The sequence below is a fragment of the Lichenostomus cassidix genome, chromosome 2 (genome assembly GCF_008360975.1).
Source record: "Lichenostomus cassidix isolate B80296 chromosome 2, HeHo_3.0, whole genome shotgun sequence".
In the NCBI taxonomy this organism is placed as follows: Eukaryota; Metazoa; Chordata; class Aves; order Passeriformes; family Meliphagidae; genus Lichenostomus; species Lichenostomus cassidix.
Genome location: NC_139482.1, coordinates 122,841,312 through 122,867,899, shown reverse-complemented (window position 1 = coordinate 122,867,899; position 26,588 = coordinate 122,841,312). Strand labels below are relative to the sequence as shown.

General features: G+C 40.1%; 1 protein-coding gene across 1 annotated transcript in view; it reads right to left on the bottom strand.

The window, feature by feature from the left end:
- Positions 1 to 3,644: 3,644 nt before the first annotated feature.
- STMN2 (stathmin 2) overlaps positions 3,645 to 26,588 on the bottom strand; it is a 37,390-nt gene continuing 14,446 nt past the window's right edge. The window contains exons 2-5 of the mRNA XM_085053082.1: positions 17,476 to 17,571; positions 16,674 to 16,846; positions 7,290 to 7,481; positions 3,645 to 4,996 (exon numbers count right to left, since the gene is read on the bottom strand). Of these exons, the coding sequence (XP_084909208.1) occupies positions 4,937 to 4,996; positions 7,290 to 7,481; positions 16,674 to 16,846; positions 17,476 to 17,571 (521 nt within the window). The 3' untranslated portion in view covers positions 3,645 to 4,936. The remainder of the gene's footprint in view (positions 4,997 to 7,289; positions 7,482 to 16,673; positions 16,847 to 17,475; positions 17,572 to 26,588) is intronic.

Below are 26,588 nucleotides of genomic sequence, written 5' to 3'. Positions count from 1 at the left end.
CTGTTGCTTTCAAGATATATTTGGAGTATATTTAAAGATACATTGAAGAAATTATCATAGTCAGGAGTGCTTCTGATGGTGGTGTTGCAATAATTGTAATTTTGGCTGCTCCATGTTCCACACAAAAATGTCAGTCCTTTTTTGGTCTTACAGCTATCTGTGGTCATGCTACTCCTGTCACAATGGAGTTAAACCTGAAAATGTCTGGACTCAGGCTCTGGATTTCAAAGCCACCATCTACCTCATATAAAGATCCAGTTAAAACTGTGCAGCAGAATGGATATTCTTCAGAGGAAATCCTTGCTATCAATCCCTGGTGAATTTAGAGATGCTCCCCCTTGTAAAATCTGACCACTGCATGGCACTATTGCACCAGCATCACTGCAGCACCAGCCCTGAGGCACGGGGAAAGTTAGCTAAAATTATCCCATTATCACCCTGGTAATATCCCTTCTGCTGAGTGAATGGATCCTCTTCCCACCGCTGGAATATGCTCAGAACAGGGCATGTGCTGTAAGATGGATGTGGGGCCTGCCTCTTCCTGTGCAATCCTTGCTTCTCTCCATCAAAACCTGATGGGAGAGCTTGATTTGACATGAAGCTTTGACATGAAATTTCAATGAGAAAGATGTTCATGCTGCCCTAAATGTAGTTTTTAAACCATGTGTCTGTCCTTCTGGGAGATGAGAGTAGGCAACTCTGCCTGTGGGTACAGTGCTGCTGTGCATCAGTGACAAGTTTGGGGATTCTGCAGTGAAGGAACAGGCAGACATTGCTATTTGGCTGTAGAACAATTAAGATTTTGTTCCAGTCATTCAAAAAAGCAAGCAACAAAAAACCTTCCATATGACAAGAAGCAGGATAACCAAGGGGATAAAAAGGCATTGTTTTCAAGTTCTGATCTGGTGGAGGATTTAAACCCTGCATCCAAGCCTCCTGACTTTGGAAATATTTGTGAAGTAGTAGCAGAGTCAGTCTCTTCTCCCAGGTAACAAATGACAGTACAAGAGGAAACAGCCTAAAGTTGTGCCAAAGGAGGCTCAGATTGGATATTAAGATGAAATTCTTCACAGAAAGAGGGGTTAGATATTGGAATGGGCTACCCAGGGAGGTGGTAGAGTCACCATCCCTGGATGTGTTTAAGGAAATACTGGACATGGACTTAGTGCCATGGTCTAGTTGACATGGTAGTGTTTGGTCATAGGTTGACTCTATAATTTTTCCTACCTCAAGGATTCTGATTTTTATTAGGAAAAACTTCTTCACCAACAGGGTTGTCCGGCATTGGATCAGAAGTGGCTGAGTCACCATCCCTGAAGCTATTTAAAAAAATGTAGACGTGACACTTAGGGACATGGTTTAGTGGTAGAATTGGCAGTGCCAGGTTAATGATGCCAGGGCTCAACGATATTAAAGATCTCTTCCAATCTAAATGATTCTACGATTCTATGACTTGGTTTGAGCATAAATTTTGTGGCTTCAGTAGGACCATGTGAATTGTGACAGCTCTGAGTCCTTCTTGTTTGATTATTCCGGCAGAGTCCTTGTAGCAGCCTGGACATAACTGATGAGTTAACCAAGATGAGATCAAACCCTTCCCACTCCTGGAGTGGCCTTCCTTGGCCCTGTGGAAATCACAGGCCAGAAGTGCCTCTCTAAATGTGCTGCACAGCTCTGCCCTCTTTCTGAGCCATCATATGTTCCAGTGAGAGAAGGAACATCTGTGTGCTGCAATGCCAGCACTCCAGGCTCTCTCCCATCCTGTGTCAGGCTTCAGGCACCTATGGAAAATGGCCTGCAGTTCAGCAGCAGCTGCTCACAGCTCATGGCATGGACCTGAGCACCTAAGTTAATCAAAGAAGAGGCCTATTTTTTTTGATCTAAAAGCCATTAGCACTTGGCTTACCATTGAATTAAAAAAGTCCTGAGATGTCTTACCAGAAGGGCAATAATTTAAAAAGCAGGTGTTTTATATTTGTATTTTATTACTTTTCAAAGGAGGCCCTTTATCTGTAGCTCCACTTGAAGAGACTCATGGCAACAATACACTTTTGCTAACACTAAAGCAAAATATAAGAAAATGTAAAGGAACAGGAGTAAAAGAAGGGAATGACCATGCTGCAGGTCTCCAGATATTTCTTTTTCTATTAAATACACAGTGTATTTGCAAACAAGCTTTCAGAGCATAGTTATACGTTACTAAAATGAACTGTGGACCCTCAACTGTTCAAAGACCCAAGAAAGCAGGGGCAGAGCATGGGCTGTGACCTGGAGCAGCAGTGCTCACACTGTCTCATTCTTCACTTGTCTCCCCTATGCAGCCTTGGTACCTGTTGAGAAACACTTCCCAGGCAAAGCCCAGGTCTCTGATGAAGTGGGCATGTGCTGGAGACCATCCCAGCAGGCACGTTGGGTGAGGACACCCTTGTTTGTGGGGGAAGAGGTTTGAACCCCATGGAAGTGAGGCAAGCTGCCCTGCTTGGCTTCTGCACCAGAGATTTGTCCTTGGCTTTTTCTCAGAGCAACCATAGCCAGCAAGACAAACAGAAAAAGGGCTTGAAGTAATACCAGAATTTGTTAAGTCAATGGACAGGGAAAACTGTAAGTGTCTTGCCATTGGGAAATGAAAACAGAATCCACAAGCCCTCAAACTAAGATCCTGGACCTTAAATTGAATCATAATAATGCCCATTTGTTTTTTAACTAGGGCTTAAAGCAATACACAAACTTTAAAGGCTTGGCAATGCCGAAGTTCATGTCTTCCAGATTCAAAGTCTGCTATCTGTCTTCTCTGCCAGGTTTAATTCTGGTGATTTTATGAGAAAGACAAATAATTTACACAAGAAAACCCAAATGCCATAACAAGTTGGAGTACTCCATTCTGTGGTATGGAGCTCACTGCACACAGAGTTGAGCTCACAGCTTTTCTCCTGGTTCAACTTGTGCTGCTTCTGCTGCTTTTTGACCACAGTTCTTTTGCTTTTTGGTTCCAAAATAAAATAAAATAAAATAAAATAAAAAAAAAACCCAACTGCTGCAGACCTGGAGTCTAATGTCCATCTCTCTGAAAGAACTAGTAAATGATGCCACTTTTATAACTTTAAATCAGAAAACTAATCCTAGAGAGAATACTTGGTCACCTGTTCGGTTTGAAATGGGGTCTGATTCAATTTACATCTTCGCTCTGCAGCTCAGCAGAAACACAAGGGATTTTGTTCTTCAATGAATCCCATAGATGAATATTCTCTACTCTGAAAATCAGTATGTTAACACCCAGAAACTTGTTGCAGTTATTGATGTATGTACCCAGAGCTACACTATTTACTTGTCTTTCCCCAGATTCCATTTTTCCCCCCAATACTGAGTCAGGATTTTGGGGTGCCTGTGCATGAGTACGTAGCTACTTCTTTTTAATAAACTCGGTGCTAGAGGTCACATTTACAGGCTTAGTTTATATGGTAATTTTTAAAAACAACCAGCCTAAGCACTGGCAAATGCATAGCAGGGGTTAGTCCTGTATTAGCAGCTTGGTTGACTAACAGGTCCTTTTTCAGTCTCATTTCCATGTGTTTATAACTGCATTAGGTTTTCCCCTTACACAGGCACATGCCAGAGACGTAATGGAGTGAGAAAAGAAACAAGCCTTTTTTCAGTTCACAGAACCCCAATTCTTTATTAATCACATCTTGCTCACAATGACATACAGGAAAATAGCACTAATGAAGAGTAGAATATGCAGGCAGCAACCTCCAGGGGGGTAGGGACAACTTCAAAACTGCAGCTATTTTGGGGATGATGTGTTAGGTTTGGTGATACTGTACTTGGCACAAGCACCCTGTCTAGTCATTCCTCCTGCTTCAGCCCTCTTAGTCCTAGATGTCTGTCACTAGGTAGGGTTGGCTAACACTGAAGAGTAAAGGTCATGAGGAATGGAAGTCAGCAGTGTCATAAAAAAAGATAACAACTGGCTCATGAGTTCCAGGTGAAATATTCGGTAGCCTCTTGTACAATTACACATGTAATGTAGTAGCATCAGGTAAGTATCATAGATCATGGCACCTACAGATAAAGCCACTTGATGCTATCTATTAGTTGCTCCATCAATAAATTTTCAAGTGGTGAATTAAGCTCACATTACACTTATCATTTGTATGGCTGTTTGGCATAATCCAGAATTTGTCATAGTTTGATGATTACAGTGTGCCTCTCAAATTTGTCTCAAACTGATCTTGTTTGATTTCATTCTGTGGCACAGCTGTTTTTGTTGCCTCTCACCTCAAAAAGCAGAAGCAACAAACACTCTATGTGGTGACTCAACCTCAATGATACAGCATAGTACAGAGTCCTGCTGCAAAAGTTGCATTTGAAAAACCCTTTTGTCTTGGACAGCTGAACGTGAAGTCACAATACCTGTGATCTAGTCACTGTTTCAAGAAAGCTTATTGATGGCAAAGCAGTCTAGGTTATTAGGCAATGACTGGCCTCTAGCACCATAGAACTACTACTGACCTCATGGTGGGTTGGAATGAGAAGTCGCAGGGAATGGAATTAGACGTGAGGTGCTTCAAATGAACAGACCCAGCAAATTCAACTGAGTGGAAATAGACAACATCAGAAGCCTGTTACAGGACATGTAAGATTATGAAATAACTTGCATAATGCAATAATTGTATTTTTTAACAAAAATGTAAGTATTTACAAAATAAGATCCAAGTTTTTTAAACATCAAGCAAATCATTCTGCAAAGAGACCGCATTGTTTTTGTTTTTATTTTTTTTGTTTCTTTTTTAAAGTTTTTTATTGAGTTCTTGCTTTTTACTTTTTTTTTTTTAAACCACGTCATACATTTCCCATACTGATATCGCATGATCCATAATAATATAGGCAGGGGGAGTTTACTAATGGTGGGGATGGGTCACATCCACCATTGCTGTTTTCAGCCAGACAGTTCCACCTGGAGCTCCTTGTTTCTACGGACCTCTGCAGCATGCCTCTCCTGGAAAACATCAAGAAGGGAAAAATCAAACCTTTTTCTCATTCTGCCTGCCCAGGGAGGTTCATGCTGACAACCCGTTTAGGTCATGCATTTGATGCTTGTGCAAAACTTCTTTCACAGCACAACCATTTTTAAAGGAAGTAACTCAGGAGAGGTGTGATCCACCAGACCAGCCAGAGGCATGTTTTACTTTCTACTCCTGCTCTGGAGCTCAGTCTTTTATCAGATATAGCCTCATAATCCTCAGCACCACACAGAATTCCATTTTAAAAGGCCACACGGAGAGGTGCTGCTTGCAGCATAAAATGTGCCACATGCTCACATTTGCCTTTTGAATTCCTGGATATTAAACTAAATATAGGAATTAACTGCCTGCACATTGTATGTTAGTTACTCTGTTATCTGTAGCATGTAGGAACTGTAAAGATGCAAGAACTTAGTTTCAATGAGACATTCCAAACATCTTATTCTGAACACTGAAGCTACCTGCCCTCTTGATTCTTTCTCTAGCTATGATGAAGAATACTGCCTATAGCACCAACTGAACCTGTAAATCAGTCCTTGAAAGGTCCATAATACTGAATGCTAGATTTTATAAGAGACTTGTTCCTTGGTGTTCCTATTAGCTGCAGTATACAAAAGTTATCTCTGATTGCCACAGCTTCTAGACACCATAATCTTGGGGCACCCACAGTTCTGTGTAACTTTGGAAGGCTTGGACCCAGATATCTCACTTCTTTTTCTGTACATTAAGGATTCATTTCAAGGATTCACGTGTTGGCAAAATGGTATTGTTAATTACTGGTTAGTACAAATGTTCCCAAGAGAGTTACTGCCATCTTCCCTCAGAAGTCTTTCTTGGACTTCACGCATATATGCCATCATATTTCTGTGGAAATGGGTTTAACAGTCTGTTAACATTAACCTGGGACAGAGAGATGCTTCAGCTGTCCTTCCCCCTTCCTCTGGACTCGAGGATGACTAATTGGCTTTTTCCTTTGTTTACATAAACTTTGGGGTATGTGCCTGCAAACAAAGCTAATGAAAAAATGTCAAGTAATCTGGGTATAGTTCTTAAGAATTATTCTGTTTGCGTAGTTACTTGTAACATCATCCTTTGGATTCTGTTGTTTCTTTCCTACTCTCCAGGACTTTTGTCTCCATGAAAGATGTAGAGCTGCTTATGAAGATCTCATTGAAAACCTCTGAGAGCTATTTCCTTAAGCCGATTTACTAATATATTAGAAAGTTCATTATTGAGAGAAACAAGTGATCACTCATGCAGAATGAGTGAATTTTTTCTTAACACTTCTAAATCTTTATTTGCATGTTTCTTTGTCTTGTGTGGAAGGGTTTTTTTGGAGGAGGGCACACTTTGCCCTGCATATGGGTTTTGTGATTCCCTGTTTCCTCTGGCTGTACCAAAGATCTCCATAGGAATATTTACTCTCTTCCTTGTAAGACTTGTGGAAGGACAGACCTCTTTTGCTGTATATGAAAGATTTTCTTCCCCATAATGTTTCATCTTTCTCCTCTGAGAAACCGAGAATTACAGACATAGGGCAATTGTTTGATTTGATCTGTGACTTTTCCTAGAAGCTGAAATCTAAACACAAGTGACCTTTCATTTGTTCACAGCACTTCTTAAAAGCTAAAAAATCAACCTTTCTTTAGATATAGTCCAGCAAAAGGCCATGAGGATTAAGGAGCATCTCAGTCTCTGCTATAAGGAAAGGCTGAGAGAGCTGGGACTGCTCAGTTTGGAGGAGGCTCAGGGGGATCTTACAAATGTCTAGAAATATCTGAATGAAGGAAACAGAGTCAGGATTTTTTCAGTGGTGCCCAGTGCCAGGACCAGGGGCAATGGGCAAAACCTAAACCCCAGGAGGCTCCCCCTGAACATCAGGGAACACTTTTTCATTGTGAGGTGACTGAGCACTGGCACAGACTGCCCAGAGTGGAATTGGAGTTTTCACCCCTGGAGATTTAAATAGTCACCTGGATGTGACTATATAGTGACCTGGTCCTAGACAACTGGCTCTAGGTGGCCCTGCTTGAGACTGGGGGTTGGACCAGATGATGTCCACAGGGCCCTTCCAACCTTTAACCATCCTGTGATTGTGTGACTGTAGCACTTCAGCCTTTCTCCAAAGTGAGTGGTGGTTTAGACAGGCATCAGGGGCTCTGACTTAAAAATGACTCTGGTTACCAACTGAGATAAGGACTATGCACAACATCTCTGCAAAATGCTGATTAGATTTTGCTCTCTAGTCTAAGGTGATGGTGTGGTTACCTTCTCTTGGAGGCGTTCAATAAGAGCAGCTAAATTAGCTTCACGGTTTTCTTTAATCTGTTCCATTTTCAGTATCAGCTTTTCCTCTGCCATTTTGCTGAAGTTATTGTTCTCCTCCAAAGCTTTTTGAAGCACTTCTCGCTCATGTTCTCTCTTCTCTGCCAGATGTTTCAGCACCTGGGCCTCCTGGGACTGGAAACAAAGAGAGAGACATGCAGCCAAAATGAAACACTCATGTGGAGCAGAGCATGTTGCCATGTTGTCATGGAGCAAAGCATGCTGCTGCAGGGCAACAGTTCCCTGAGTTTGGAAACTGTGTAAAGGTTGCTGCTTTTTCTTGGAAAGATCACTTTGTAACTAAACCAGATTAGCCTCAGTAACATGGCTCAGCCCTGGCTAAATGTGGGGTACATGCCTAAGGCAGCAGCAGAGAAATGTCTGAAGCACTTCTGTCAACAAGAAATGGTGTTGTGTTCTGCCCTGGGTCATCGGGATTACTGCAGTGGTTGCTCAACTTCTGGCAGCTGCAGGCTTTTATCTATAGGCCTTTTTTCTTTAGAGATAGGAACCTGGCATTGAAGAAATGTACAGAGTTAAAAGGGAGATTACCAGGGAGATTGCACCATGCAGGACAGGTGCAATTTTCACCCAGGTTGGACTCTTCTTTAATGTGCTTGAATATTTAATAATAGGCTTGGAAGTTTATAGTCATGAAAGACAGACATCATCAATTCAAACAATGTTCTTTTCCCATTACACTTATATTTGGATTCATCTCACTGATTAGGAAGGGGAAAAAAGGATTTTATTGTGTAGAAAAAACCAAAAATTTTTACTTAAAAGTTTGCAGTTTGCAAGGAAGATGAAAACCATGAGTAGGAGTTAAACAGATGTGGTCTATGCTCAATAGTGTGTTCTTCATAAACTCACAGCTCAGAAGCATAAGCTTTGTTATTTATTTTAAATCAAGTTGCTAACAGGAAACCACTAATCCTAGGAAAGAAGCCAAAAAACTTGCAGCACTGGGCCCATTCTCCAGGCAAGTCTAGTTGGAAAGACAGTCATTTGGAAATGATAAACAACATCATACATTTTTGGATAAAATAAATGAGAGGGGGCATGAGAAGCAAACTGAAATCAGAGAATGAAATATGGCTCTGGGAGGCTAAATGTGTATTTCAATGCTGATCACAAAGCCCTGTTGGCATTGTTATCCATAAAAATGAGTTAGTTTAAGGCCTAAATGAAGGGCTTTAACCATTAATTACAATTAGTGATAATGAAACCTATTAAATTCTATCCTGTGCCTTTAAATGGACTGAAAAAGGCTACAATTCTTTTATATGAACAAGATCCAGCTAGGAGAAAACAAATATTTTAATGAAGATAAGACATACATAAAGCCAAATGAACTGATGAGGCAAATTAAGCAGATAGTAGAAAAGGCTGCAAAGGCCAGGCAGAACACCTTGCAGCAAGATGTTGGAGCAAAATATATCTGGCTCTGACAGGCTGTAATGGCTTGCTTGAGGCCATAGGAGAGAACTTCCATCCATCCTGACCAATTAATGCATTTCACCTCTGGCCTGGCTGCAGGTACAGGATCATTTCTCAAATTTGTCTCTGGAGCACTTCCTGGTGGGAATGGTCTTCTGAAAAGGCTGGTACCTCCCAGAGGCTCTTCCTGGCTCTTCCCTCCATTACAGCATATGCTGAACAGGGTAATAGAGCAAGCATTTTTCATATCTTTGACTCTGTTGTGCCAGATGAAAGATGTTGCAAATGGGAACAAAACCCTCCAGACAGATGAAGCAAAAAGCAGAGGGAGTTTCACTGGTGCAGTATGGAAGGAGGATGAGCCAAAGATAAGAAAAGCTGAGAATTTTGTAGAGAATTTTGTAGAGCAATTAAAAAAATCATAAAACCCCCATGAGTTTAATAAAAATATAAAAATTTTTAATAATAATATAGTAAAAGTAGGCTATTTTGAAGCAAAATATTTTATTTCAGATACTTAGAATTTAATAGTTCTTAATTGTAGGATGTCTCAAAATGTAAAAAAGTTACTTTAAAAGATTTTATGCAATGTAAAACTGAAATAATTAAGCATTTTCATCTTGCTTTCCCACTTGTGGACCAACCTGAGTGTCCCAGTTTGGCCAGTGCTTGTGAAGTTATTGTGCATTTTCTGTTTAATTTACTACTCGATGGCAATCTCTTGTCTACTTTTAGAAAAGGTATAATTGTTAAATTTTGTTTGCTGATATGAATCTTGCAAACACTTTGCTTAAATTATCTAAAAGTAATGGAAAATCTGAGAACCTATTTCTGTTCCTGTTGGGAGTTTGAGTAGAAAAGACACTATTAAGCTAATTGCAGCATCCTTTCTCATGAAATCTTTAAGGAGTGACTTGATAATTTGAAAGGCCAATATTAGGCAGTGTTTAAATATGCATATATGATGTGTTATAAAATCAGACCTCTTCAGATTTGGGAAACAGACATTTTCAAGGACATAACCATACACTAATAACAAGTAAGATTATGACTATGCACATAAGAAGCACTTTTTAAAAGAACATTGGCTTTTCATGGAGGTAGCAAAATGCCTTTGAGACTTTGGGGCACTTGCCCATTTTTCAGGATTTGTTTCCTTCCATTCAAACCCTTTGCCTTCTGGAACTACTTTTTATCATAAATCCTGGAGAACAGTGAAAAATTAGAGTTTCATATCAAAGTACACACATTTCTGGATGCTACGCTGGCAGACAATATATTCAAAAGTAAATTGTCCACTAATTCATGATAATGAAGAAAATCCTTATACTCTAATTCAGTATTTACTGGATGCAAATTGTGTTGGCACCAGTAAGAGACTGCTTGAAAGCTGAACCAGGCCTCAGGAACTGACTTTAAACCCCTAATGCGATTTTCCTTCACAATATGACTTAAATGGCATATTGTGAGGAATTTTTCAGTGAGGAAAATCACCCGTACCCAGGACTGGTTTGAAATAAAGGAACCCCCCCTCCCTGCCACAAAACATCTACAGGGTAGAGCCTTATTTAGACTGATGTCTCTTCTCTAATGGTGTTGTATCCCAGCTGTCAGTCTGCCTGTTTCCCTGGTGTTCCGACCATTCTGAAATCCTCTTACGACAATTTTGGAAGGCGGCTCGTATGTGTTTGTACTGGATTGTCAAATGATTTTCTGTTTCCAACCCATTTGGCAAAAGAACTTGGCCACCCTGTCTGTTCAAAGTCTCCTACACATCCAGAAACGGGTAAATGAATGACCATGGGTACCCAGGGGAGCTGGGATTAATAGACTCCCTTTGTTGGTTGTCTTGGCTTTTAAATGGCTGTGTTTGGACTCACACAGTTCCACAGTGATGCAGGATTCCAACATACATATGAAGTTTTTATTTCAAGTTTATTTTCAACACAGTTTGAAATGCTGGAAAAGGTATTTTCAAATCTTTGATAGTCTATGTTCTACCATAGCTGTAAACTGCTTATGGTGTTTCTTATCCAGCTGTGGTGAGAAAATGAAAGAAAGAAGAAAGACTGTAAATGGGATGAAAGATAAAAAAGACTAATAAGGAGAGAAAAATATGACATGGTACAGAAAGACAAAAGCAATACTCAAGGGGGAATATTCAGAAGACTTCTGTAATATAACAAGGCATAACCAATGCAGCTCCAGCTGCAACATCTAATGTTACATCATAGAGTCAAGGAATCATGTCACACCTTCCACTAGACCAGGCTGAGCAAAGCCCCATCCAACCTGATCTTGAGTGCTCCAAGGGATGGGGCACCCACAGCTTCTCTGAGCAATGTGTGTCACTGCCTCACCACCCACACAGTAAAGAACTTTCTCCTAACATCTAATCTAAATCTCCCCTCTTTTAGTTTAAAACCACTCTTCCTTGTTCTATCACTATCTGCCCTTGGAAAAAAGTCACTCTCCCTCCATTTTACATGAAAAGCTGCAAAAGAATATGGAGAAACAAAAATGTTTACTTGTTAATATTTAAATATGGAGGAATAAAAATATTGGAGAACGTTCCTGGTGCAGATACCTTTGCTCCTAGAAACATTCTGCTGTGCTAAAAATGCAGGCAAACTCCTGTCATGTTCATATCATATTTTTAAAAGATCATGTGCATCTTCAGTTTTCAGAGATGAGTGGTTCAAAAGGGAATCCATACCTGTTACCTAGCTGGCCAGAGACAGATACAGACTACTAAACACTGACTACGTGAGCAAAACTAGTTATGGGAAATGGCTTTGGAGATACAGTGCTTAATTATTACTCACAGGAGAAAAATTCTCCTCATCTGAGTAAGAGGTGCTGTATTTTCTCACATCTATCTATCTATCTATCTATCTATCTATCTATCTCTGTTTGACAGATATATCAAAATATTGAAGTAATTGATATGGAGATAAAAGTAATTCTTTATTACTCTTAAGCAAGAAATGGGTTCAGACAACTGCTTTTAAGGTGGGAATTTCTGCTTGAATGCATTCAACCTCAGACACCCTTAGTCGCTAGGATGTCTAAAAAACACTGCCAATCATGAGAGCTCTTCTTTTGCAACACATTTGTTCAATGTCTGGGTTTTTTTACAATGCAGTTGTTCAGAAGAAGGTGCAATAATGTTGGTATTCTTCAATATACTGTGTATTTAAGAGATACTATTAATGGAGCAGATTGTGAAGACAAGAGTAAAGGCTCCTGCTGCAATGTAAATGTCAAGGTGAAGCCTTGGTATGGTGACCTGAAGTACTGATGTTTTCAGGGAAGAAACTGAGGCTGGGATTTTTCCATGTAAAAACATGGGATTAGACTTAAATTAGACTTCCTTCAGAAATACCCATTTAGCAGGAGAGTCAGAGACATCTGAGCTGTAAGTATGTGTGAAATTCTACTTCTAGTGAAGCTAGATGATGAAAAATTTTGCCTAAATTTAGATGAGGATCTCTTTTTTAAATTTTTTTTTGCAGTCTGTCAAATAACCTTTGGGATGTGGAGTAAAACAAAAAAGAGCCCAACCATGTTGTGATTCAAGAAAACTCACTTTCTCTGTCTCAACTGGCACAAAATTGCTGCTTTCGTGGTTGTGACCTGTATTCCTTCTCCACAGAAGCACAGACAAGGGGCAGCAGCAATAGAAAGGGAGATCAGTAGGTGGACAAGACAGGAGATATATGTCTCAAGCACTGCCTATCCTCATTCCCATCCTCTTCACCTAAAAATTTGGTGGGAAAGGGGAGAGGGAATGAGATGGAAGAAGAAAGCTCCACTTTAGACAGGGAAGGTGCACGTGCCTTCTCTGCCTCTCACCTTGTGTGACAGTTTTGTAGGTCCCTTGCAATGTCCAGGTGGGAACATTTGTCCCCCAGCTCTGCCACCTTCCCTGCCTTGGCACAGTGAGCCCAGGGCAGGCCAGGCTGCACAGCAGGCTTGTCTTGTGGCATTTCATTGTAATGGCATGAAAAACTCATGAAGCTGTAAGTCTATATCCAACTGCATGCAAGGTAAAAAATATGACTGTTTTCCTGCATTCTTTGTCACACTAAGCTCTTGGGATTCAATTTCATCCCAATACAAAGCCATTAAAAGGATTTAATTACCTACAGTTTCTCTCCCATAATCCAAAATCTAGTAGAAATGCACATCCCTTTAGTGCTTAATTTTTATGCTAGTAAGTAAACTGAACACAGGCAACAAAAATGTACAATTTGACATATGCCCCTTGAAGTCTGTGCACCAAGAATAATAACAGCTGAATATTCAAGGCCAATGGGTAAAAATTGATATATGTTAAATATTCTGTAAGAAAAACTTCTGCTGCATACAATGTCACAATGCTCTAATTTCCTAAGTGAGAAGGATGAAAAGATCATTCTGATTATCCACTAAAGCAGGAAAATATAGCACACATATGCCAAAAAATAAAACCAAAACAGGATAATAATGACATGCTGTAAAGAGGATTCTATAAATGGAAAGGACAAATCTGTAACTAGCCCAAATGGGCCTTGCTGTGTAATGCAAAAAAAAAAAAAAAAAGCCTCAGGTGAAATTCTCTGAGAGTATTAGGTCATGAGAGGTAGAGAAAAAGGGGAAGAAAAGGAATGAGCAGTCCTGTAAAAGCTTACAAGGAGATAAACAAGAATGATAAACTAGAAAAAGCGTAAGCAGGAGACTGCTGAAGTGCATGTATTGCTCTAGATGTTTTCATGAGTTTGAAGATTTATTAATGAACACTGCCTAATTAACAGAGCAGAACCTAATTCCTAAGCAGTGTAAAATTCATTAGTGATTTTTTTTCCCAAAAAGGCAATTCTCATCCATTAGTTATACTTGATTTTAATTAGAACTGTGCTGGAAGGACATGATCTAGAATGGCCATGCAAGACAGCTTTGTACCTAGATTGAAAAGTATGATAATAACTGCCATGCTGCCTGTCAGAAAAAGTCTGCCTGGTTTGTCTAGCAGCAGAAAGTGGAAGAAGATGCTTAGGGAAACTCCAGATGAACTTGAGCAAATCTGTCTAGCTTTCACCAGTCAGCAATGTTCCATATTTTCTGAGTCACAAGTTCCATTTATATAATAATTTTCTACAAGGTAGTGCTCTATCAAATTTGCTATTATTCTTTTGAACTAACTAATATTTTAATAACCTCTAAACAGTCTGTGATAACAAATGTACCTTGAATAAACAACACATGAAAAATTATTCCTTTTTGAAATTGCTGTCTGATGATTTCCTTGAGTGTTTCGTCCCCTTTGGATTGTGTGAAATAGAATATAATTGTTCCTATTCATCTTCTCATTACCATTCATGACTTTGTACACTTCTATCTTATCTTTCATCTGTTGTCTCTTTCCAGGCAGAAAAGTGGACTGTTTAATTTATCTTCTTATGGAAGGTTTTCTGTTTCTCTAATTGCTTTTTTATCCTTCTCTTCACTATGCTTCTTTTTTTTTTTTTAGGGCAAAAATGAAGTCAGTATTTGAGATGTGAGAACACCAGGGATTTAACAATGATGTAAAGAAGCATTTTGCTCTGTTCTTTGTTCCTTTCCCGGCAATTTCTGCTGCAATGATAATGTGGAGGATCTTGTCTATTAAAATAACTCAGTTATATGTTCATTCAAAATGAATATAGTACCAAGGGGAAGAAATGGCAGGTGTCTGTATTGCTATCACTGATTACTATTCTCTTGCATAATGAGTTTTTCTTTAAGAAGAAATGAACAGTAATGAAATCAATGAAATGAAATCTCTGAAACATTAAATTTGTATTTTCCACCAAGTATGTGAATAATATCAGGCTTTTTAAATGCTGCCATTTCATTCTTTGTCTGTATCTTTACTTGAACATTTGTACTCAGCACACAGGAACTTCACAGATTGAGTTTTTGGGGAATATCAGAACTTGGGTGTGTGAGAGCTCATCCTTCTCAGCAGGTGCTAGTGCAAATGCAAATTCCTGTCATATACAGTCATGTCCTCATACTGAAATGAATACTCTGGCAGAAATATTTCTTTGAAAGAAGCAATAGTGCTAATGAGTGTGTACTAGAACAACAGTCTTTGTTAGCAAGCCAGCAAAAAAGGCAAAATTAGCAACACTGCAGTTCTAATCTAGATAATTTTTCCAATTAGTGAGGTCCAGCACAGTCAGGTTTCACTGCAAATCGAAACCGAGTGCCAGGTTTTAAAGACCTGTCAGTAATCCAGATCTACTGACTTCAGCAGACACATATCAAACCATACACCAGTCTAATCATTCCCTTGGGGTTCTTTGCAGTGACCCTGATCTGGTTTGACAGGAGTGAAAGAGAATGGAGTTGTTTTTCCTGGATCTGATCCATGTGCTATCTGTGGCATAGATGCTGTCCCTGAAATTCTGTATACTTTTTTGATGATATCGTGAAAAGTTCTGTTAACATCAGTTTTAGCAACAAATTACATTGTTTAAAAGATGAATAAAATGCTTAGAGACATATAAGCTTCTTTCATTTTCAGAAAACCTCTACCAGGGACTCCATGGGCAGGTGGAAGGGGTTTCTAATGCCTATTCAACTGTTCAAGCTGATATGTCACAAAATAACATTGATCTCCTGAGTGAAGGACACACAAATTCCCAAGCTCCTAAAGCTTCTGTGGCTTTAACCAGGACAATATATCATCAATCTTGATTTTTCTGTGGTCATTGCAGCCAGTCGTGACTTTCCTGAAATGGTGCAAAACAGCATAAATGCTGTGCCTACATAAGACACTGATAATTTTCAGAGTGGCAATTCAGGCTGGCTATGGTGAGTGTCTCATTGCCATCCTCCAACTTATCTGATCTGGAGTTTGTCTTTATCTCTTTGAAAAAAAGAAAAAAAGAAAAGAAGAAAAAAAGAAAAAAAAGAAAAAAAGAAAAAAAAAGAAAAAAAGAAAAAAGAAAAAAAGAAAAAAGAAAAAAAGAAAATAAGAAAAAAAGAAAACAAGAAAAAGCATTCTGATTTAGCTCTGACTTAGAGAAAATGAAGACCTCTTCAACACATCAGTCATGATGAAAGCCAAACAAACAGTTAATGTGTACTTTCAGCTGCCTGTGTGCCAGCCTTTGTGCCAACCTTTGTGAAAAAGGTGTACCAACTCTGCCAAATGCTAGGTGACAATCTTAGTGATTATGAATGAAACAGGGCTTTACCATTATGGGTAGGATCATAATGAGGGGAAGATTTAATCTGTGGAAAACCCTACAAGGCCAATTTCCATCACCACTGAAACTGCTAGAAACGTCTCTTAGTAGCTGTGCTACGCTAGTGTCTTCATTCAAGTGTGTGTGAATTGTCCCAAACTCACTCTATTCAGGGCTTGTGTTCTGCTATATTATAAATAAGACATTTTAGCTGCCTTGTGCAGACCTTGTGAATTATTCTCATGGATACTTTGAGGAGTCAAGACCTTGTAGTCCAGAGAGCATCTGCTTGAATTGCAGATCCAGCTCTTAAACTCAGACACAAGAATTGCACTGGTTTTGAGCAACTATTACAGATGCCCTGAATAAACCATTTAGTTACATTCACACAGTTAGCAAGCACATTTGAGCCCACTTGGCCCTGTCTGAATTGATCTCCATTTTGTGATGTATATTTCCCCAGCATTGAAACCAGTGAGTTTTGTTTGCAAGCTGCTGGAAGAATATGAACTAATTCATTTCTATAAACAAGATGATTTTTGTCCATGCAGGCTACCATGAGTCAGTGATGGCAATGGAAAACACACAAAGGGACAGGAAACTCAATTGCTATTCTGCACACTAAATCATGTCTAATTACTAGAATTTTTTTTTTTTTAAAGAAAGATACCTTTCTCCTCTCTTCTGCAGCCTCCAGCTTTTTCTGGATCTCCTCAAGAGAGAGCTCTTTCTTCTTTGGAGAAGCTAAAGTTCGTGGTGCTTCTGAGACTGGAGATGGCGGCTTTAGGATCAGTTCAAAGGCCTGGCCTGAGGCACGTTTGTTGATTTGTTTCACTTCCATGTCTGCACAATAAGGTGGGAAATTATAAGTCCTTCAATACACCAGCAGTATTGAGGAGAGAAGCAGCACTGATATCAGAGTAGGATCAGAAGCACAGACAAATGATTTAGCAACTTTGCCCTGGGCATTTTATATGCAATGGCAGAATATGGGCTGAAAACTGTTCTCGGCAGTACATTCCATTTTATCTGTAATAGCTTAATTATACCTTAATCTCATAAAGATAAAAATTTACAGCAATTTTGGAAGCTTATTGGGGTTCTGTGCCATTTCACACCCCCTGCAAGCAGTGCCCAAGCTGATTAATTTTTTAAGAATGCTTTCATCTTTTTTTCATTTCCTTGGGAATTATGTCAGCTATGAGGAGCTGTAATTCTCAAATGGGGAGCAGGGAAAAAACAGCTCAGTACGAGAGGGCTAACTTTGAAAGTTTATTTAGTTGTTATTGGGAACAATATCCAGCATCATGGGTAATGCACAATCCATAGAAAGTAATAGCCCAAACCAGCAATTAAATTGTTAAATCAGCAAAATATTCACCAACACCATGGCCTAGGAGGTGAACGGAGTAATTTCCCAGCACTAACACATTTTCTGACCTGCAGGATGATTTCCAGTAAATATCACTCACCATCATATTTATAGATGTTCATGTTGCGAGGTTCCGGGTAAAAACAGGAGCAGATCAGCGAGAGCATGGACAGCTCCTTCATCTTTTCCTTGTAAGCTGAAAGGAGAGATCTTGTTAGCATGCTTCACTCCTCCTTAGTGAATCTCTAGCTGAGATGAGTGTCTGGGGACCAGAAAACATACTCCATCACCCACCTGACAGATTTCTCTAGATTATTTACTTTCAGCTATTTAATCTCAACACTGAGCCTTTATCAAACCACAATTGAGATTCTCAGAAGTGCAGAGATGGCTTCTGGTCCTCTACATGACCTCAGCCTTGGGCATAATGCAGGCAGTCCTCCATGGTTTATAGAAAGTGAATCTGGCTACCAGGAAATGCATTTAGCATTGGAAGAGTGCCATGACTCCACTCTCTCCTGGCAGGTGGAGAGACATGAAGCTCTTACAATTTCTCTCACCTACCCAAATGCAATTGAGAACAGCTCTGAAAAGCTGGCCATATATTGCCATAGGCAGATGCTAAAGACATTATCTTACAAATGAAAATGTCATCCAGATAATTAAAACCAGAAATGAGGATACATTTATCAAATCCTTTGCATAATGTCCTTAATATGCTTAACTACCTGAAATAAAGCTTTTCCTTCCCCACTTACTGGCCAAAATATGTTGCTTTCACACTCAGATCTCATGTGTATCAGCTGATGCAATTAATACCCTTGTAATTTACCTTTAGGGTGTTATCTTTGCTGACTTTGTCATGCCTGTAGGACCCAGTCATGAACGGAGGAGGCACTGGTCTAAAAATGGTGATACCACCACCCAATCATAATGCAGTGTTCTGTGTTCAACCTTTCTAACTGCTTGTAAGTAAAAAAACAGTCTAGTACTTGCTCACTTGGCAAGTCAATGACAGAGCTTGGACTGCAGCTGGCTCCCCTGGGTCCTGGGGCAATACCCTGCCCACTGCCCACACTCCATAATGCACAGAGGTTGCGGCAGAGCACTTCAAAATTCATCTTGACACACACAAATCATTGCTATTATCAATATCATATCTACAGAGGCAGACACTCACTTGCTGCCAGCATGTGAAAACATGGTTTAAAATATAAGTGTGACTGAAAGTATTGTACTTAACAGATTAGACCAAATTAACTCTTCTTGTTGCCAAAGGAAAATCTGACAGTCTTTTGATCTTCAGACTGTGGATATAAATGAAATTCTCATTCAGGCTTTCTTGTGGATGCTCTTGTGGATGCTCTTCTTGTTTTTGATTTTGCTTTTCCTACTCAGAAAGAGCCCTGAGACTGATGAGGGCTTGAGAGCCTCTGGGCGCTGCTCATTATGGTGACATTTGAATGATACATAGTTCAAGAAGAAATTTCTAGCCAGTAAAGGATTAGTTAACTTTATTAAGCTTTGCAGAAGGGCCTTTAATCTTATACCTTGAATAACTCACCTAAATGAGATATAGCTTTTCAGAAACCACTGATAAAAAACAGCATCTGAGGTCAAGAGTGTACTGAAGATTTTGCTTTCTGTGAACTTAGGCTATGAAGGAAGCTTGGTCTTGACAAGATTTTGGTTTGAAACTTAAGTACTAACTTGCAAGGAATAACACAAAAATCTGAAGAGAAGAATCATGTCCAAATAATGTCTGTTGAATTATGAATAATGATAAACATAATGAATTGTTCACTTAGGCCTCCATCCAACAAGCACACAGATGTGGTTTTCCAGATTTTCCTTTGAGGAGGGCTTGCCCAGCCAGCTGCCCATACCACTGGAATTGCATCCTTCCCAGCAGCAAGACTGTGGAGTGGGTGCACATCAAACCCTGGCAGGTTGCTAAACATAAAGAAAATGGACACTGGGTTATGTGTTAAAGACATGCCCATTGATGATACAAACTGAATCTTGTACAAGATCTGTTGAATCACTGCTAAAATGTATACCTTGAAATATCTTTGTAGAAAAAGGCATACCAAGCAGCATCCTAGGAATCTCGCCTTTTGGGGCCTTTGTTAATATTTTTTATCTTTGCTTGAGATTGAGTATGTTTTGCTTCCTAACAGCATTTAAAATGATTAGAGAAAGGTGTTTGTTTTCCCAGCTTGCCATCTGCAAAACACAGCAGGAGAAAGATAAGAACACGCTCAGCTCTCTCTCTGTCAGTGCAATAGCTGCACTGAAAGCATGCTGGCAATATCATTGTCTTATTTCATTCTGGCCACTAACAGACTTAGGCTGATTTTCCATCCTTTACAAGAATTACATTTTCCTTTTTTGTGGTATTGATTTAGTCTCCACTTGCCCTACAGAGTCCTTCAACCACAGCTGGAACTTGGCTTGAATACTCACAGAAGTTCTGGAGGCTTCTGCAACCCTGAGAACCAAGCAACCTGCCATGGTGGCAAACACTGATTTTCCTGTTGTAGACTTAAGGGCTGAGGGCGTCAAAGAACCTGAAGAGACACACACCTCCTCTGGTGTCCAGCATCAACATCATGATGACATGTCCCCCTTGATCAGGCTCAGCACCAAGTTGAGCCCTGCTTTGTTCAGCTCTCCTTTCCCTAAACATTTGCTTAAAATACATTAAAAAAGCTGAAAGCAGTAATGTTAGCCCAGTTGCTGGTCTGATTAAAGTGGCTGGCCCATGTCAAACAGGTTAGACAGGGAGATAACTGTACTTTCCCAAATGCTAGTGTTTTAGCCTTGGGAGCCTGTTATCTCAAAAAGAAACAGTTTTTCTATTAAGAAAGCAGCACACATAGACCAGACAACCAACAGCAGACCATTTCTGCAACCTGCACAGGACCTCTTGTGTAACCTGAAATAGGCACAAAAATTACATGCCTCAGAGTGAAGCTTTTCAAAACACTTGAAGACAAGCAGTGATTGCAACAAAGTTTATTTTCCAAATGTGTTTCCACTGGCTTGCTAATTATGTACTTGTGCAGTCATGTAGGCTACATATCATTCCATTAACTGTGCAAGTTAAATGGAGGAGAGTAAATGATGGCAATAGCAATACTAGAAAAGCTTTGATAGGGAAATTGCTAGGAAAGAACAGTGTTGACAAAAGATGGCAAAAGATTTTTTACTTATATGCAGCAAGACCTAAATGTTTATATGCATTAAGAAAACTGATTTTTGCTTAAAACCAGAAGAGAATTCAGTATTAGCATTTCTTGTAGTTTTGCTGTGAATATACTAGTATTCATAGGTCTTCTTAAATTCTAAAACTGTGATTGTCCCAGAATCTCATATATTTTTAAAAAATAAAGTCCTCATATTGCAGAGAAAGCCTTAGAAATACTATCAAATGCTCCTAAAAGCTTTGACAGCTTCAGAGAAGAATGAACTCAGATGGCTTTGAAACTCAAGAATGCATGATTTTTTTTCTGAACAAGTCCCAGATGTACCTTAATGTTTTTGTTTTAAGACAGCTTCACCCTTTTCTCAAACTTCTGGCATTATTTTTAACAGTTGCATTTAGAAATTGTGAAAGTACTCCCTGTGTTGGGTGAACATCCATGGTCTTCCTTTGTGGGCTCTCCTTGCTGGCCCTGGCTGGCCGCCCTTCAGGGGCGTTTGAAGGGCTCCAGTTCAACAACTGCAATGAGCAAGAAGGGAAGGACAGCAGGACGGGATCTCTGGAGGGAAAAATTTCTAAAGATTTCGTGCCCATATTGTATAATTTCAGGGATCTTTTCTTTAGGCTAGTCTGGTCCCATGGTCTGAACAACCATTAGAGTCTGGTGCATAGCAGATACACTTGTAATACAAATCTTCCAGTTTCAAACCTATCAACAAAACCAGTGTGTGCTCCAAGATCACCCTGATGTGTCAACCAAAGCATGGTCAGCTGGGGTGTTTTGATGATCCTCTTTGAAAATGCTCTACTGATCTCAAATGATATGTTTGATCAGACACATCCTACATTCATTTGCTAATGACGGAAAAGTAGTCCATTGCCAGTCCTGCAGCTCACTTGCCCAATAAATGGAGCTACTAAGGCAGAGCACTATGGCTGCCATTAGAAGTCAGCAACCACTTATTTACTGCTGGAAGAAATAGGAAGGTTAAGGAAAGCACTGCTAAACCCTTTCTGTCTGCTCTCATTTGTTATCCAATAGCTAAAAGGAATTTTTTACATTTTACACTGTAAAATGAAAATCTGTCCTGACTGATGGGCCATGGGCAATTTGGGTCACACTTTGTTCCTTGGCAAAGCACAGCTCAGACAGATTGCTGTGTCACAGCAGAGACCATTATTCATAAGCAAGACTATTTTTAACACATGAAGGGAGAGAGAAAAGTGTAAATGTTACTTATAATTAACATCTGATGAACGCAAATGTGTTGATTCCTTTTGCCTTACTGAATCCAGTCCACATATAAGAAATATTATATATGTATATTAATATGCATACATATTAAGCACATACATTAATATGTATATATTACATATATTAATGTATAATGTTACTTTATTTTGACATTTCATGTACCACTTGCCAACCAGTTCTTGAAGTTCTGCACACCTGGAAGGAAAAGGAAACTGGCACATTGCCCGTGGTCAAAACATGCAACCCATAACATTGCTCAGCCCTGTGCTCCCTTGCCAGGAAGCTGTGTGACAGTCACCTGTCTGAGACTGAACTAAAATCCTGCTTAGTTTTCTCCTCTGGAAGAGACTGAAGTATTAAGATGTAAGATTAAGCATGAAACAGAGGTAGACAAGACCTATCACACCTGTCCTTTATATGGATATCTGATGGGTGTTATTGACAATGCAGTTTGTTACAAATGTCATTTTGTTAATGCTCCCCCTGAGGTGCTAGAGTTTTTGGTTTGTAAAGACAATACTTTAAGTTATATAATTTGTGAACACCAACAGCCATGCTCTGTTGGCCAGTAATGTTAATTTTTTTCTTTAATAATCCATTTTAGTAATGTGCTGCATCCTTTTCTGCCAAACAAGATGATGTTGTATAAACACAACTGTGTTATTTCACCATAGCTGGTGAGGTATTTCAAAAAAGCTACTCGATGAATGCTGCTAAAGTGGTGGGCTAGTACTGGGACAAGCACATGGGACTAGAATTAAAACTCAAGATGGGGCACAAGTAATGTGGATTCTAGGTAGTACTTGGCATGTCTGAGATCTATGAGCCTGGGATTCACTTTAATTAATGCTGGCCATTATTTAAGACAGGTACTTTGGAGAAATCATGAAAGCTTACTTTTTAGTCAAGGGAGAGTGATCAGAGAGTGATGAACTGAGTCTTTGAGTGCAAGGCCTTGCATATCACTTCCACAGCATAAGGATCGGCCTGGGAAACCCATCCCATGGAATACATAAGAAGCTGTTTGCCTACAGAAAGACTGTCCAAAAATGGTTTTCTTGAACCTATGGTGCAGAGATAAAAATGCATGCACATACACAAACTGGAGAGTGGCACAAGTCTGCCTAAAATCTGCCCCTAAATGTCCAACATAATCTATTGCTGATCATGACTATGGCTTTTTGTACTACTTCATGTACCATGTGTGTGGTTAGAGCCAAATGTCTTTGTTCACTTTCTGATGCCAGACTGTTAAGATGTAAAGTTACTATTTTGTCTTATTCCAATGAATGTAATTTTCACTGCTGAAACAATGGGAAGACCCATTTACTGAACCATGATTATTACAGTCATCTGTGAAATGAGTTAGTGGGACTTTGTTGAGCTAAAGCAAGCCCATTTCCAAAATGAGATTTTGATATAAGGGATTTTTTGAATTTGAAAAAACAACTTTGTCATGGTTACTCAAAGCAAACAGTGATGCAGATGCTTTGTCATAGTCACATTGTGCTTTCTATTCACTGAAATGAAAGCACTCACATTTCCTCCTAGTGTGGAAGGAATACAGCAGATCTGTCTGTTCAGAGCCTGTTGGTACACTCGGGGCCCCCACAGCCTCACCACACTGCATGCTGGTGGAAACATGGGAAGAAAGCCATGTGTTGGCTCCTTCTTCAGCTCTGCAAAAACTGCTCCATACCACTCTTCTCTGAGCCACCCCTTTGCAGAGTCAATGAATCATGTCAGCATGAGGAAGCCCTTGGCAGTTCAGTTCCAAAAGTCCTCTGGGACTGAGGGAAGGCAAAGGAGCCAGTACTAATAGAGATGACTCTGGCCCCCCTGAAATTCATTTGAACTTAAGAGAACTTCAGTCAAGGTGAAAACAGAAATTCCAGAGATTTTTTTCTTCACGAGGGGAAAAGAAAAGCTTTTTAAAGCTTGCTTTGCCTTTACAAGACATCCCCTCCCCATATTTCCCTCTGTACCTTTACATCCCATCTGCCTTCCCCCAGTTTTCTTCCCATAGACATTTCTCTGTAGGAAGGATGGAAGTTACTAAAACAGATTTTGAAAACAATGGGAAGGACGAAGAGTGAGGAATGAACTTAAAGGCTACAGTAGTCCTAAGACAGGCTTGTTTCCTGCTGATTAACTGAACATAACTGTTTAATTTATGGGCAGAGAGAAGTTCAAACCCTGTTCTTCAGATGATTTGGCAGGATGCTGATGTTTAAGATGTTGAACTTACACCTACCTTCATGAGAGGCCACCACAGACACATAGTTTCTGACTATCATGTAAGTCTGAAAGTCATGCAAACACCAAAAGTTTGACAATTTCTAAGGCCACCATTCTGCTATCTGCTATCTCCTGTATTCACTGGAAGCAAAAAAAGACTCTGGAAATTCAGCAATGGGATGATGAGAACCAAAGTAATTTTCCTGAATGTGGACTGGATGAGGAAAGTGAATAGACTGCAACAGCAAGACCAGGAGGAAATAATCTTCCTTATTTGGCTCACCTTACCTGCTTGAGAACCTGCTTGCACATGAGGCAAATGGTTTCTTTTGATTGGCATTGTAGCAAGCTTGGCTCTTACAGAAAAATCTGTTTTACTTTTAGCTTAGCACTCCTGTTAGAGTAGTAGTAAGGATTCTTCATGTATCATTCTGGGTTTGATTCTATCACTAATTTTCCTGTTCTTAGGAAAAACCCCTATACCCTGATCTATCCCTTAAAGTCTTATATTAATGATTTAAGAAACAAAACCTTGAGCTCCAAAGTTTTTGAATGGGTGGATTTATCTCCCATGATTTAATGCTCACGATATGTAATGTATTTCCTTAACATTTTATGCCTGAAGGGTTGTGACATAGCCCTTCATCAGGACACAAAGCCATTAAACTCTTTTATACTTCTGAGACAAGTTACATATAAAATGGCTTGAAAAGCCAGGTATTTCACTCCAAAGTTTTCATTAACATGGCTTTGAAGATCCATCCTGGTAAACACCGCTGAACCAGGATCTCAATCTCCTTGCAGGCTAAAAAGCAATGTTTTCAGGAGTCCTGATGCTCATATCTGAAGACCAGGCAAGCAGAAGGCTTTTCAGAGACTCTCCTCAACACAACCACTCCAGCCTTGCTGTATACAGGTTATCTTGTTTCAGCATTCCTGGAACTGGGGCTATCAGCTGTACTAGCCTTCGATAACAGAAGCCTGGTGGAGTTTGCTTCAGGACTTCCCTGCAGTAGGACAATCCCAGACTACTGGTCCTTCCCTCAGAAGTGGACATGTGGTGCTCAGGAGCTCCCTGAGCTGAGCTGTGTCCTGGGTACAAAGCTGTGGTGCTTGTCTTGGTTCTGGAGCCATGCTGGTGGCTGAAGCACCAGCAAAAGACTTGTAAAGGAGCTGGAACTTCTTCAATGTCTTTCTAAGGGTGGGGTGGGGGGAACCGAGTTACAAATTGGAAGCCCCTAAGCCTGCAAGCAGCTCACTTTTCCTCAACAGCAGGCTTCAGCCACCACAGCAGCAGTGTGTCTACAGCTTTGTGCTGAACCGAGCACTGGTGGGAAGGGAAATTTCAAGTCCTTGTGTTGAGTATTCCAATCTCCTCTGGTGCCTGAAGCAGAGAACCCAGCTGAACACGCAGAACTAGGTATCAGGGATGGCTGCTACCTCCCAGTCTGCTCTTAAAGGTCATCTCGTCATCGCATTGTGGGAGCATGCGGGGGCCCAGCTGAGATCTGCGCTACTTTCTGTACAAATGTGTCACATGCAAACACCCTATGCCAAAGAGCTTATGGTGTGAGAAAGACAGGCAAGGGATGCTGGGGAAAAATGACCCAGAAGTGAAAAAAATTGCCTCAGGTCAAAGACCTGTTCTGTGGGAAAGCTTCTTGGGGAACGGAGCTCTCCTGAATTCTGTATAAGTGACACCTCTGCTGGCACAGGCTGCCTCTTTGCCAGTGCTGCAGGCAATACGGGTGCTGGCTGGTGAAACAGCCCCTTGAGGGAGGATGCAAATCAAATATGATGAAATAGAACAGCAATGGTTTAGTCATGCAGCCTACTATGATCAAACAGCATCTTCCCAAGGTATGAATCATGCTACAGCTTCTGTTCCAGCACAGTAAGACTGGGTTACTAGAGCAGGGTGTGAAAGAGCTGGCTGCCAGTATTACTTTCATTTATCTGAATCTCATTGTCAGCCGTGTGTGTTTGGAACAGTGGCATTTATTCACTTTTACCTGGTGATGTCTTCAGAGGCTTCCACTGACTTAAATTTGCATCCCCCTTATCCCTTTATGTAGGCTTGACAAACTCTTCCTGGTCATGCATCCCCCACTGACGCTTGACACTAACGTAACTTTATTCCATGTCATCTCTTTTTTTATCATGCTTGGAGACTAATGACATAATCTTGCATATTGCCAGTTTTGGCAATGGAAATAGGAGTTCTGGTACTGTTTCGTTGCATCTGGACACAGCAGATCCTTTCTGGATTCCTACCTGATATTACATTATGAAATCCCTCCCCTCATCTCCATACTGAGATTACACTCAAATTGTTCTTACTGAGCTTCTCCAGAAAGCAAATTTTAGCAGAACTACCCACATGTTTTGAAAGCCATTGAACCAGCATCAGGGAAATGAATGGCCCAAAACGATCCAGGAAAAGCAAGCAGTTAAGAAAGAAGGGGGAAGGAATCCAACTTTTTCTGTTTTCATCATTCAACTTCTGTGGAGCACC